This window comes from Typopeltis vanoorti, chromosome 15 (genome assembly GCF_054136105.1).
Source record: "Typopeltis vanoorti isolate ZY-2024b chromosome 15, IOZ_Tvanoo_1.0, whole genome shotgun sequence".
Taxonomy (NCBI): Eukaryota; Metazoa; Arthropoda; class Arachnida; order Uropygi; family Thelyphonidae; genus Typopeltis; species Typopeltis vanoorti.
In genome coordinates this window covers 14,174,601-14,190,161 of record NC_143563.1, presented here as the reverse complement: position 1 = coordinate 14,190,161, position 15,561 = coordinate 14,174,601, and the positions used below count along the sequence as shown (strand labels likewise).

Sequence of the window (15,561 nt, the reverse complement as noted above, 5' to 3'; positions counted from 1 at the left end):
GGAGAAAATTTAAATTTATTAAACTAAGCAGATATGAAACTAAGCAAGTATTTGGGATTGGTTAGAATTATGGCTGTGAGGCACTTTTTAAATGCCGTGCTTTCCTGCAGTTTATCTATTTTTCTCTTTCAAAAAAAACAAAAAATTAATTAAATTAAATAAAGATAAAATACAAAAATCGACAATTTAATCTTTATTTTTAAAATGCAAGTCAGAATATACCTGTTTCTGGGTCACAGTATTCAGCATGCCCATGGCAGTTGCATGGCACACATAAAGCAAAGCGACCTCCACTGGATGGATCGTGCCTGTAGCCAGGAGCACAAGATTCACAGAACTGACCCACATATCCCTCAGGACAAGTGCACATTTCAATCCAAGTTGCATCCTGGCCGGCTGGTGTTCTTTGAGCTGTTTCAAGGCGTACATTATCAAGAAAGCCTGAACCTATAATATTCAAAAGAAAATCATCAACACATCAGTTTGATAATAACATTTAAGAAAATAACAATAATGAATTATTAGTAATTTACACTTTTAGCAATTATGAATTAATTTTAGTTCTGTGGTTTAGCAGGAAATATTTTCTCTGCATGTTAAGCAGAGAAGATTCTTTTTTCTCTGATTGACATGTTGCAGTAAGTAACACTAAGTCACCATTCACTAATCAGTTATTGTTGCATATCTGGAAGATGCAAATTTAATCATTTATATTTGAAATCATCAATATATTCTTACATTCTGTATCCTTTTGATTAGTGTCCTCAAATATAACTGGTTTTACTGTCTTCTTTCCTCTCTTCAGATGCATAGGCTCCAATCATTGTAATGTGACCTCTTAATATACAATACTGTTCTTCACAGATTTGTGTTTCATTTTCATTATACCTGTTTTAGCTCTTCTTTTTTACTCTGCTGGTATTCTTTTGCTTTTTCCTTGTTTCTATTACTATACATATCTTGTCACTGGCTTGGGTTAGTTGTTCATCAAATGTCTCTTCTTTGTGAGTGATACTCCTTACATTCCAAGTTACGATTTTCATTATCTCTCTCTCTCTCTCTCTGAGAGCATCCTACTCTCTTTTAAACCTGTTAAACACATGCAGCAGATATTTTGACATTTCTTCACAGTTCTTCAACCTTACACAACAAATTTTTCTTCCACTTGTTCATTCTTTCTGTTGTTGACTTTTGGAACAGTCTTCTTCCCTCTTAAGTGTGTCCTAAGGAGAACAATCTATAAATATTAAAATCCAATGTTCATTTGCAAGTTTCTTCTATCTCCTCACCTTGACCATCCATGGTACTAAGGCTATAGACTGAACAATCTCATGTGGAAGATGCTGCCATAAAATAAATTTTTAAAAAATACAACAGGTGTCTCCTCTATTTTCCTTAACTTTTTTGCTGATTAAATCACATTCTAAAAAACTGTGTTTAACTTGCTAAGAATAGTTTATACTTATGTGAAATACTAAAATAATAAAATTATTGACTTATATTTATATTTGCCAGCCTAGTTGGCCGAGCGGTCAGCATATCTGCTCTCCAGCCAAAAGGCTGCAGGTTCAAATCCTGCCGTGGGCATGGATGTTTGTGATTGTCTGTGAAAATCTAGTGGTGGTGGTGGTGGGTAGTAATTGGTGTAGATGCAGTTGGTAGAGACAGAAAGTTGTAGTGCAGGTACCCTCCCTCGATGAGTCTTTGGACTCCCTGGAGGTGTCATGTAATAATAATAATAATAATTTTGCCACTTGTTACTAGGATGTTATCAAGTTAATCAGTACCTGCTGCATAAACCCTAGTGCCTCAAAAACAGTTTGCATTTGTGTGAGGGGGGGAGTGGGGTAGAGCTGGAAAAAGACTAACTTTCTGTTCTCTAGCTGGCAAGCATTTTAATTATTATTATTATTATGGGTATCTCCATGGAGTCAGTAGACTCATTGCGGGAGACCCAAACTATATCTGTTCTTGAATTCATTTACAGACGAAGAACTCACAACTGAGTCAGGCAATGCATTCCACTCATTTACCACCCTCCAGGTGAAAAACCTCATTCTCACACCCTTGTTAACCACACTTTTCCCTAATTTCCAGGGGATGACCTCTTGTTCTTCCACCACTATCACACAGCTGAAACATTTCCTCTGCATCAATCTTATAAAAACCTTTTAGTAATTTAAATGTTTCTATCATATCCCCTCTTCTCTGCCTATCAACCAACCTCTGCAATCCACAAGCTCTCAATCTATCAATGTAGGGAGCATTTTTTACATCACTCACCAACTTAGTCACTCTCCTCTGAACCCTCTCCACCAACCTCCTCATCTCCAAGGAATCCAGGTGACCAGACCTGAGCACAGAGGTAATCCAAATGTAGAAGTATCAATGCTTTATAAAGGGGAATAATAACCTCTTTATTTCTGGATGTTAGTGTGTTCCTCAATAACCAAGTAATCCTAGCTATGTGCAATCTTGGACACCTTAGCAATGTGTCCCCTGAACTTCATCTCCCTATCCACCAACACCCCTAAGTCTGTAGCCTCATCAATCTCTTGAAGTACTGTTCCATCAATGTAGTACACAACTGGTAATCTTTTAATCCCAAAATGCATAACTTTACACTTTTCCACATTGAACTGACATCCATTACCTTTTGCCTATTTTACCAGTTTATTTAAATCATCCTGCAAATTCTCAACATCAGCTTGATTTTTTATTGTGCTACCCAACTTTATCATCAGCAAACAACTGAATATCTCCCTTTAAGCCATTTCCTATATCATTTATGTACAAATTAAACAATAATGGCCCAAGCACAGAGCCCTGAGGCACATCACTGGTCACCTGCCTCATCCTGGACTCTGCTCCTCCATACACCAAATTCTGGTATCTCTCCCTGAGCCATTCTCCTATCCATATCACCAGTTTAGTATCCATCCCCATCTGCTCCAATTTGCACAACAGTATTCCATGGGGTATCCTGTCAAAAGCCTTAGCAAAATCCAGAAGTACCATTTCCTTTGTCTAACTCAGATATCATTCTATTATAAAAAGTTAATAAACTGCTAAGGCAGGATTGACCTTTAACAAAACCATGTTGGCCCCTACAGAGTATCATATCCTGATCAACCCATTCTTGAATTTTGTCTTTAACTAACTTTTCCAATACTTTTACCACCACTCCCGAGATGGTGATTGGCCTGTAATTAACTACCGCAGTTTTAGAGCCACCTTTATGCAAAGGAACTACTTTGCCTTCCTTCCACTCCCTAGGGACCATACAAGAGTTCAAACTTAAGTTAAATAAAAAAGTAAGAGGCATTGACAATTAGTTTGCACACTCACACAACACCCAAGCTGATCCATTTTAGAAATGATGGTCTTTACAACCATGTTATAAATAACTCTTTTAATATCCCGATGTTTCGATCTTCATATTAAGATCATCATCTGGAGCATATACAAATATACAGGACAAGTTAAGTTACATTACATACAGTAAGCTAAAGAAACAATGAATTGATCACAAGTTATTCTACTGGCATGACTGCTAGTCAAAAAAAAAAATTAATTAATTATAAACTACATCAAGCTAAATTCTATTTATGATAACATGAATAAACATTCTTTCTTACAGTTTTCTTTCAGTAAGCACAACTGCATTAAATTTCATTCTCAGCCAATATGACACACAACTAATATAAGTGATTTTCTCTTAGGTGTCCATTCAATCAGTCCATCCTTGTTCAAGTAACTAAGTATGCACTCACTAATGGGATACACTATGTAAGGTGAAAACAGACACTAGACAAAGTCAGTGAAATCTCAAATAGAATGTTACATCCCATCTCATCTGCTTGATAATGGGTTGAGGGCACTAAGAAGAAAGGTTCTCCACTTATCACGATCTTTAGCCATCTCAATCATGACTCTATAGCTGGGTAGTTGGGAATGTTCTTTCAGCAACTTTATCCAAGTACTTCTTGGTCTGCCTCTAGGTCTTTTTCTTCCTATATATCCATTCAAAGCTAAATATGGGAGTCTATGAGGGCCATTCTCTGAATATGACCAAACCATCTCAGTTGATGCTGAATGATTGTGTCTATTATATTATCTGGGAAGTTTAAATCTGTTCTGACTTGATCATTAGTTTTGTGTTGCATCCAGTGGGTGTTACTAATTTTTCTGAGGCATTTCATTTCAAATGCTTGAAGTTTCTTTATTGGTTGTTAAGTTAATCTCCAGGCTTCTGAAGCATAAATAGCCATTGGGATAATTGTTTTATATAATTTTAATTTCAGACTCGTTGGGATTTTTTTTTTTTTTCCATATTTTGTTTAGTTTATTCATGTTGGTCCAACCTAGGTTTAGCCTGTGTTTTACTGTTTCCATATTGTTGAGGTTACTAGATATAAGACTGCTAAGATAAACGTATTTATTAACTTATTCCAGCAGGTGATTTTCGAGATTTACAGAAATATTTTCTTCTTCTCTACCTATCTTCATTATTTTTGTTTTATGAAGATTTATTTTCATACCATAAGTTTTACAAGAGTCATTCAAAATATTAATAGTTTTTTCTAGCTGTGGTTTAGAATCTGCTAAAATAATGATATCATCCGTGTATTTTATGTGATTAATGTTGGTACCATTGATTTTTACACCTGGTTCATCAGCTATGGTTTTACAGACTTCTTCTAGGAAGATGATAAAGAGTTGAGGTGAGAGAGGGCATCCCTGCATTACACCTTTCTCAACTCTGAAATCCTCGATTTTAATGTTATTTGTTTTAACAAAAGCTTTGGTGTCTCCATAATAATTTGTAATATATGTTAAAATATCAGAATTCATTTTTACGTTTTTTAAGATAGTGATCAATTTGTTTCTGTTAACTGAATCAAAGGCTTGCTTAAAATCTATAAACCAACAGTATATGGGCAGGTTGTATTCCCAATATTTTTCTGCTATATTATTAATGGTGAGATATGGTCTATAGTGGATCTATGTGGCCTGAATTCTGCTTGGTTTTCCGCTATGATTTTTTCTGTAAGCACCTGTGTTCTCTTTTGTATAATTTGAATGAATAGTTTATAACTATGACTTAAGAGTGTTATGGGTCTATCTTCTTCTTCTTCTGCAGCTTCTCCCACTTAAGTGGGGTCACTGTTGATGATGAGTCTCCTCCACATCCTCCTGTCTTGGGCTGTCACCACATCCAAGTTCTTCATCCTCAATTCTTCTTCTACCAGCTCCCTCCATCTATAATTTTCACATATTCTTTTGTCTCCTTTTTTGTGAATTGGTATAATAATTCCTGTTTTCCAGTCAGTTGGAATTACACCAGTATAAAGAATTTGATTAAATAAATTCATTAAGAAATTAATGGTTTCCTTGTCCCCATATTTCCATAGTTCTATAGATATTTTATTCTTTACCTGTAGCTTTTGAAAGTTTCATTTGGTTTATTGCATTTATAATTTCTGCTGGGAGTTATGGGTGGTTCCTTTTCATATATCATCTTTTCTGTTATACTTTCCTCCTCCTGTTCTTTTTGAAATAATGTTTGATATTAGTCCTTCCAAATTATTTTAATATTTTGTATTGACCCAGTTTCTAGATTGTTTTTATCTTTCATTGTTAATGGTTTATCTTTATAGATCTTAGTTAATTCTTTGATAATTTTGTATACCATTTTATTATCATTTCTTTTATTAACTTCTTCACACAGTTTTGCTTTTTCCTCCAACCAGTTATTTTTGGTAGATATGCACATTTTATCAATTTTGTTTTTAAGATTCTTATAATGTTGTTTATTCTTCAGGGGCTCACTTTAGTGAGTAAGGGTGTGGCAAACCCGAGGTACCTGATGCTGGACCATGCCTTACTTCATGTAATATACATCTGTTATATTATCTGTAGACTGGTCCCTCCTCTTCCTCCCTTGCTTCTTTCTTTCTTCTCTTCTTGCTCCTTCCCACGAATGCTATTAGAGTATTCGAGAGGAATCTTTCCTATCTTTCTATGTCATTTCATCTTGTGCTAACAGGACATTATCAAACACTGTAACATGATCAGGCCATCAAAAAATGTTCATACCACATCGTCCATCACGTGGGTTACCAAGGGACGTGTTCGGGTTTTAGGCAGAGGGACCCGTTCGAAAAATATGTTACAGTCTCCCTTAGACACCACTCCTCAGCACTCTACTAGAGGAAACTTCATCAATGGGCCCACTACTCATTTGGGGAGGTGTTTAGGGGCAGTGCAAATAAATGGTTCTGCAAAAGGACAGAAATGGCAACGACAACGGCACCAGATTATTGCTTTAGGTAACTGGAACATCTTCTCTCTGACAGGGAAGGAGTTGGAACTGGTTGAGGAAGCCAAGAGCTACCGGCTAGACTTAGTCGGGCTTTCTTCAACCAAGAGGAGAGGCTCTGGAACTGTTGACCTGGATAAGGGGTGGAAGCTCTACTACTCTGGTGTGAGCCCGACAATGTCTGCTCAGGTGGGTGTGGGGATACTCACAAGCCCTCAGCTGTCAGACTGTGTTGCTGAGTGGATCCCATTAGGGGGACGGGTATGTGTGTTAAGGCTTCAGATGAAAAACCATGATTTGGCTGTGGTGCAAGTCTATGCACCTAATCTGGAGTCAGAATACTCTGCCTTCCTAGAGGAAGTGGATGCTGCTTTTGACAGGGTGGCACACATGGAATCCGTCCTGCTAATGGGTGACTTCAATGCACATGTTGGAACAGATGACCAGACATGGAGGGGTGTGGTTGGGAGAAACGGTGCCCCTGACCTTAACATGAATGGGTTGAAATTATTGGACTTCTGCTGTACAAACAGCTTGTCCATAATGAATACCTTCTTCCAGCACCGAGATATAAGTATCCCTGGTACAGGGATACACTAGAACAAAGGTCTCTGATTGACTTCTTTATAGTCTCAGCAGACCTATTTTCCTCAGTGTTGGACATTTGTGTGAGAAGAGGGGCAGAACTGTCAACTGACCACCACCTTGTTGTGTGCACTCTACAGCTTCAGAAACCAGATGCTACCATCAACGCTGGTAGGCCTAAGCAGCTATACCGCATGAAATGGGAGACATTGGAAAAATGAGGCTGTGAGGAAGAATTTTGCAGATGACATTTCCTCCAGGTTCAAAGAGATCCCCAAGCATACTGCAGATGTTGAGGAGGAATGGAAGCTGTTCAGAACAGCTGTCACTGCCTCTGCACTCTTATGGTGTGGCAGAAAGCGGCTCGGCGTGGCAACGGGCAGTGAGAAAAGGACACCTTGGTGGAACCAAGAAGTCCGAAAAACTGTCCGGGCAAAAAAGGAGTCCTACCTAACATGGCTTAGAGTCAGGTCACCTGCGTTTGCAGTATGCTGAGGCACGAAAAGCTGCTGCTAAGGCAGTAAAGACAGCAAAGCAGAAGGCTTGGGAATCCTTTGGAGAAAGATTAGACTCATCCTATGCAAATGCAAACAAAGTATTCTGGCAGACCATCCGCTGCCTTCGAGGGAGGAAATCGTGCACAGCAAGGGCAATTAAGGCCTCTGATGGTGCACTTTTAACAACCGAAAAGGATATCCTCCACAGATGGAGGGAATACTTTGAGAGCCTTCTTAACCCGGATGGCCCAGCAGTTGTGGACATCCAAGAGGTGCAGATCGGGGCAATGACTAGTCTCACAGCAGAAGAGGTCCATTTAGCAATAAAATCGCTAAAATCGGGCAAGGCTTAAAGCGAGATGGTGTTCTCTGGCTGACTCAAGTGTGTCAGGCTGCTTGGATATCTGAGCGAGCACCAAAGCAATGGCAGACAGGCATAATAATACCAGTCTTTAAGAAGGGAGACCAGAAAGATTGCAGTAACTATCGTGGCATCTCTGTGCTCAGCCTGCCTGGGAAAGTGTATACTAAGTGCTTGGAAAGACGGTGCAGGAGCATAGTTGAGTCAAAGTTCCAGGAAGAACAATGTGGCTTTCGTCCTGGTAGAAGCACAACTGACCAAATTTTCACTTTAAGGCAAGTCTTTGAGAAATCTTGGGAATATCCCAAGAATGTCTATACATGTTTTGTGGACTTGGAGAAGGCATATGACCAGGTTCCTCGGGATAAGCTTTAGCAAGTAGTATAGGAGTATGGAGTGGATGGTCAACTATTAGCTGCCATCAAGTCCCTGTATGAATGCCCAGAGTTTTGTGTCAGGGTAAACAGCACAAAGTCTGAACCTTTCACAGTTTCCGTTGGCCTCCACCAAGGGTGTGTTCTGTCACCCCTCCTTTTCATAATATTTATGGACTGGATTGATAGGCACAGCCGAGGCAGTGAGTGTGTCAGAATTGGAAGATGTAGCATTGGATGTCTGCTTTTTGCAGATGACCTAATTCTGTTTAGCTCTTCCACAGATGACCTCCAGCGAACCCTGGATAGGTTTGTAGCTGTTTGTGCAGATGCCGGAATGAAGATCAGTGTGGCCAAAACTGAAACATTTGTGGTCTCAAGACAACCATCCCTGTACACTCTAAATGTAAGTGGAGTCCCAATGAGGAAGGTGGAGAAGTTTAAATACCTTGGGTCCATATTCACGAATGATGGAAAATGGGACGTAGAGCTAGCTACTTGAATTGGCTTAGCAAGCTCAATATTGCGGGAGCTTGGCCGTTCGGTAGTATTGAAGCGGGAGTTAAGCCAGAAGGCAAAGTTGGCTGTCTTCAATACAGTCTATGTCCCCATCCTCATCTATGGTCATGAGAGTTGGGTAATGACCGAAAGAATGTGGACACGAATCCAAGTGGCTGAAATGAGGTTCCTTCGAGGGGTTGCGGGGCTGACAAAACTCGACAGAGTCAGAAGCTCTACAATTTGGGAAACCCTCAATACTCAGCCGCTGCTTCTCCGTGTTGAGAGATCACAGTTACGTTGGTACGGGCACCTGATCAGAATGCCACACGATCAAGATCCCATTGGAATCTTGTGAATCAAGATCCACAAGATTCCAATGGTCACAATCCTCTGGTGGCAGAGGATCGTGACCATTGGAAGTTCCTCTTGCAGCTGTTGCCCCAACAACCCAATTAGGAAGAGTGGGCCTTGAAGATGTATGTATGTATGTATGTATAATGTTTAATTTCTTCTGTATTTTTAATATTTAATATATGCTTTGCTGCTCTTTTTTCTTCTAAAGTATTTAGAATTTCAGGGGTTATCCATTCATGATTTGGTCTTGATGTTGTACCAAGTATGTTTCTTGCAGTACTTTTTTTTTACCTTGATTCCATGTATTTTCTATACTGTCATAGGATAATCTTCTAAACTAACTAATAGGAAATGACTTTAGAAGTTTAGGATAATCTTCTAAACTCATTTCCTATTAGTGTCTGATAGTTATCTTGCATAGATTTCTCTTTCAGTTTTGAAAGGTCCACTTTGTTGATAGGAGCTCGTGATTTACAATACTTGAATTTTAGTTTAATTTTTGCCACTAGCAGTTCATGGTCAGTGTTGAAGTCTGGAGTTTTTAAAGTTCTAAACATTTTGCACTGGTGATTTCCAATTGTATTTGATTAGAATGTAATCAATACAGTTCTTTATTGTACCATCTGGTGAGGTCCATGTGTATTTGTGGGAAGGTCTATGGAAAAAAAAGGGTATTACAGATAAATAGATTATTTGCTTTACAAAATTCTAATATTCTTTCTTCTCTTTCATTGAGGATGTTACACGAAACTAAAATAAATAAATAAATAATAAAAATAATAAAAAACAGCTGCAATTAATTACAATAAAATCAAACAAATGAAACAGTTCATTATTATATAATTATACCTTCTGGACTATATGCAGCTCTGATCTTCAGTGCTGTCAAATTGGACAGGACATTTATAAAATCTTGAGCACCCAACCGTGGATTCCAACCATATACCGAATGCTCATGAAGTCTGAATTGGTATTCCTGGTTAACTGTGGTAGGAAGTGGATTTCCTTGTCCAAAAATTGGTTGAGATATTACTAAGCCTGAACCTTCTAACACTATATCTTCTACAGTAGCTCGTGGTCCCTCTTCTCCCACTCTAAAAGTAAAATGGAGCAACTGGTTGTAAGATGCTCGCTGATCTCCTGTGTACCGTGCTAAAAATATATATATATATATGTATATGTATATATATATTATTATTATTATCATCATTTATTTATTATTCACAACTAAAAATTCAATTTTAAAATAACAATCAAAATTAAGTTAGTAATGTTTTACCTAAATATTTATTCTCCCAAATCAAGACTGCATGGTCAATTTCCACAATTTATTTATTTATTTATTCTTATGGCAAAAGCAGCTACAGGTCAATGCCCAGACCAGAAAGCCAATCCAGGGCCTCATCTGTTACCTCGTGGATGTCCTGGAGGCAACCACCATGAAATTGGCACCTTGGGCAGTCATTCACAATATGAGTGATCGTCTCCATTTATGCAGTATGTAGCCACATCTCCCCTGGTTAGTTCTGATCCTGTTGACAGATGACCAAATCTTCCTAGAAAGGGCAAAACCAGGCTGCAGAGCACAGGGATCTTCAACCAGGAAACTATTTGCTGGAAAATTGTTGGACCAATGTTCTCTCCACATGTCAGGTGTTCATGGTAAGGCAACTGAAGAGAGAGAGTTCGCCCATGGACCAGAAAGGGCTTCATGATTTTAGATAAATACTAGGTGGATTTATGAGAGTCTGGTGCAAGAACAGGAGTGAGTTGCTCATTACTAATTGAGGCTTGTCTTCTCTGTAATCTGGTGGAGCAATGTTAGATAGGACAGGCAGCCAGGGGAGAGGGATGCTTCTCATGTCCCCACTAATTGTGCACATGATAGAGTTTAGCTGGGTGTCTATAATGTTAGTGTGCACACTTCTTTCCCAGACAGGAGCACAGTATTCTGCTGCAGAGAATGTGAGGGCTAGTGCAGACGATCTTAAGACATCAGCACCACAACTCCAGGTTGTTCCAGCAAGCTGTGAGATGATATTATTTCTTGTTTTGACTTTGTTGGGCATGTTGGTGATGTGCCTTTTATAGGTTAGGCTTCTGTCCAGGCTCACTCCAAGGTATTTCAGGTGAGGCTCATGTTCTATCATTTTCTCACAGAAAGAGAGGTTGAGGTGTCAATTCACCTCTGCTTTCAGGTGGAATGCTGTGGACACAGTTTTTGTTTCCACAATCAAAGGCAATGCGGCCACTTTAGTCATGGGATCCTGAAATTGTCCTTCCAGTTTAGCATCAGCAGATAACTGAATATCTCCATGTATATTCACTGATACATGGAATAAACAATAATGGTACCAGAACAGAATATTGTGATATTCTGCTTGTCACTTTTCAAGACATTGCATCTTCATACACAACTCACTTAGAATGGGGGATGGACAATCACTTGTCCATCTGCATTCTATTTAGTTTCAGCAACAGTTTATGTGGTTTTCTATCAAATACATTTGTAAAGTCGAGAAAACATCCTCTGTCCAAAAAGAAACCGAACTTTTGATAGAAAATAAAACGCTGGCCAATTATAATTATTTCAATCAATATACACTCCCTCAGCTTCGATACAGCATTTGGCATGGTCAATTCACCTCTGCTTTCAGGTGGAATGCTGTGGACACAGTTTAATTAATTCGTTAAATGAGTTTTTTATATCGGTTTTTTGGGATACTGTTGAAGGTTGTGGTTACTGCCGTTTGAACGTTTTCAATGGTGTCGTATTGCTTTCCTTTCATCGGCAAATGAAGTTGGGGCAGAGAAAAAAGTCGCAGGGTGCTAAATCAGGTGAATACAGTGAGTGATTCAACACACAAACTTGGTTTTTGCTCAAAAACTGTCTCACAATGTTCGAACGATGAGATGGTGCATTATCGTGCAAAAGTGACAGCTGCCTGCATCATGATATTCATGTCGTACGCAACGAATTCTCGCAATCGCTTCAAAACTTCATAAAACTCACCATTTAACGTTTGGCCAGGCAGAACAAATTCTTTGTGGATAATGCCCTTGGAATCATAGAAACAAATCAGCATTGTCTTCACTTTTGACTTCTCCAGGCGACTTTTTTTTCAGATGCCACCTCTTTTTGTGGTCTCCAGTCAGCACTCTGGTGCTTTGTTTTGGACTCATACTCAAAACACCACCTTTTATCACCAGTAACAATCATTTCAAAGAAGTTTGAGTTCTTACGAGCGGTTTTAATTAGGTCCTTGTAGTGTGCAATTCGATACATTTTTTGATCGTCGGTCAACTTGTGGGGAACAAGTCACGAATTCAATTTACGAAGGCCCAAACTCTTGTTCAAAATGTTGTGCACAGTTGATTTTGGAATCCTCAATTCATCTTCAATCAATCTCGTAGACGATTTCAGGTTTTCTTTGATGAAATCATGCACTTTTTCGATGTTAACTTCGCTCAGTCCAGTTTTTGGATGGCCCAGCTTTTCGTCTTTTTCAAGCGTCTCACGACCACTTCGAAATCACTTAAACCACTTGTAAATTTGAGTATGGGATAAGCATTCATCACAGTATGCTTTTTGAAGCATTTGATGCATTTCGGTAAAACTTTTACCAAGTTTAACAGAAACGTCAATCGCAGCTCTCTGTTTGAAACTCATTTTCCGCCCGTTCATCAAAACACACTGTCGCTCTTGGCACTATAACTCAGCTTCTAATGAAACAAATGTCATGAACAGCTGACACAACACTAATGAAGATTGCCATTTTCGACGACAAAAAGATACAACAGGTGGCACCACTAGTATTTTCGAAAAGTTCGGTTTCCTTTTGGACAGAGGGTGTAAGTATCTCCCTTGTTAAATGCGCTTGTCATCCTATAATACAATGTAACCAGCTTACCAAAATAAGATCTTCCCTTAACATACTCATGTTTCTCTTTGGAAAGATATCTATTCTCATCAATCCAACTTTGTATTCTGTCTGAAACCAGCTTTGATAACACTTTCATCACCACCACCACATTTGATACACAAACAGGCCTATAGTTAAACACCTGACTTGGATTCTCCCTTATGCAGTGGCACTCTTTTTTCCCTCCTCTAACTCCTCTAGGACTGTTCTTGTTATTAGACTCCTGTTAAGCAACTAAATCAAGGGCACTATGCTACTCTGCATATTTCCTTCTTATATGTGGTGGTATCTAGTCCCCACAGCTTTATTAACATTTACTTAAAATTTACTTAATATTTAATTAAAATAATTAAAATTAAATTAAATTAAATTTATTTAATAAAAAATTAAATTAAATTAATTAATTAAAATTTACTTAATATTTACTTAAAATTTGAAATACTCACTGACAGAACATAGAATATTTCAACTATAACCTTGGAAGATATATCCTGTGTATCATTCCCAGCAACTGCAGTCATTCTCTAAGATTTCATTTTATTTCTCCAACTAATCTCCTTTCATAAATCAAACCCTTTCTACTTTTGACATGCCACCTTCCTAGTCTGTGCCTCTCATATTCATAATGTTGCTGAGGAATTCGTTATTCTTTATATCTCTTCCATCACATTTTTTTTTTCTTTGCAGCTCCTGCATTTCATAATTCATCCATTTGATCCAATCTGTTTATTCCCTAAACCACAGGAATGCAATTTGACATTACCATTAGTAATGTCAAATTGCATTCTTAATTCATTCTTAATTCAGTCTTAATAAATAGTCCCAAGCATTAGTGATTCTCTCATCACCTCTTCACCTGATCTTTCTATTGCAGGTCACCAATCTGTTTCCTTAGTTTGTCATAGAATGCTGCTCTAAGAGATGTATCATAATTTGACACATCTCTTTTGCTCAGTGAAGCTTGCACCAGTGTAGCTATGTTCTATGTCAGAATCACATGGCACCCTTTCACCATCTAGTTTCATTATAGTGTGTGTGTGTGTGTGTGTGTGAGGCATTTTTATTAAATCTAATACTCATATATCATATGTTATAATGCTAACCTTTATATTGTTAACAATTTAACCATTAACTATTTAACATGAAATTGAAAAGTTGCAGAGGTGGCAAGAGATTAGCAGGGCTAAGAAGAGAAAGAAGCAGATGGCCTGAGGTAAAAATCAAAATCATGTCAACAAACAAGAAAAACATGGTAAGGAAAAAATAATGTATGGGGACTCAATGATCTAAGGAGTACTTAATGAAAGTAAAAAGTATAACAAAATCATGTTTCCCTGAAGCAAAAATTAATGATATTGGTCATTGCAAAAAGCTAAAGCGAAAGAACTAATTGTCTTGGATTTCACTAATGATCCAAGCAGTAAGTGAGGATGTGAAGAAATTGTTGGATGAAGCAAAGTGAGAAGATAAAAACTAATTCTCCTGCCACACAATGATAGAGGCAAGTTGAGGAGAAGGGTTTTGATAGCAAATGAATCAATACACTGGTTATGCAGAAGCAATGATATAGTTTAAGTTTTAAAAGAGGTAAACCGTGAGTAGACATATCGGTACACAATAAATAACGGAAAAAACTCACGTAGAAAGATTATTTATTAGTATAATTTTCGCCTGTGTGTCACAGGCATCTTCAGTACATTAAGCTCAAAATTAAACACTAACTGACAATTCCAAAAAGCGCCACCTAAGTAGCTGGTGTAAGATAACTAAAAAGGTCAATAACTTTCCTAAAAAAAAAAATAAATAAATAAATAAATAAAAAATTAATACAATAAAAAGTTAGGAAAGATTAGCTGATTTGTAAAGTACTATCTCCCATAAAGGGGATAGACATAAGCCTTCGGATCTGTTTTAGTTAGGAGAATGAAGTAGAGTTTCATATGTTTCTTTATAAAGGCGTTCCATGAGAAACTGACTTTTGTGAAGAACTCTTGTCTTTCTCCAATGAACTCTGTGTCTAGTGAAGATGGCATGTTCAGAAAGTCCAGACTTTTCAGGTTTAAAGTATTCAATATAAGATTGGTGTTCTTCTAGCCGAATAGAGGCAGATCTTCCCATTTGTCCGAAATAAGATAATACACAAGAGCACGGAATCTGGTAGACACCTGGATGATTAAGATGTGGAAGCTTGTCCTTAGGAGAAGTGAGAAAGGTGGAGATTTTTCTAAACGGTCGAAAGGCAACAAAAATATTCAGTGGTTTTAAAACTTTTGCTATACGTTAACTGATGCCTTGTACATAAGGGATAGTAATGCGCATTATTTCCTCTGTGTTTGAAGAGGAAGACATATTAAAACTACTCAAAGTTCTTTTAATGAAGCAATTCTTATAACCATTAGATAGAAAGGAAGAAGTTATGTATTGTAGTTCTTTCTGTAAAAGATCGTCTGTAGAACAAAAGGAGTGGGCCCAATGAACCAGTGTTTTAATAGTTCCTGCCTTTTCATGGGATGGTGATGAGATTCTGCATGGATATAATGGACTGTATGAGTCTTCTTTCTATAAACTGAGAAATGTAGGTTACCATCTGGTGTTGGCGAAGAATTAGAAGATCTAAAAAGGCTAACTGCTTATTTGATTCTAC

The 15,561-nt window shown here is 37.9% G+C and overlaps 1 protein-coding gene across 1 annotated transcript in view; it reads right to left on the bottom strand.

Annotated features, from left to right (window-relative positions):
* Window positions 1–15,561, bottom strand: part of LanB2 (laminin subunit gamma-1) — a 403,913-nt gene that overhangs the window by 262,369 nt on the left and 125,983 nt on the right. Inside the window, exons 10-11 of the mRNA XM_090405827.1 lie at window positions 9,844–10,146; window positions 223–447 (exon numbers count right to left, since the gene is read on the bottom strand). Coding sequence (XP_090261953.1) covers window positions 223–447; window positions 9,844–10,146 — 528 coding nt within the window. The remainder of the gene's footprint in view (window positions 1–222; window positions 448–9,843; window positions 10,147–15,561) is intronic.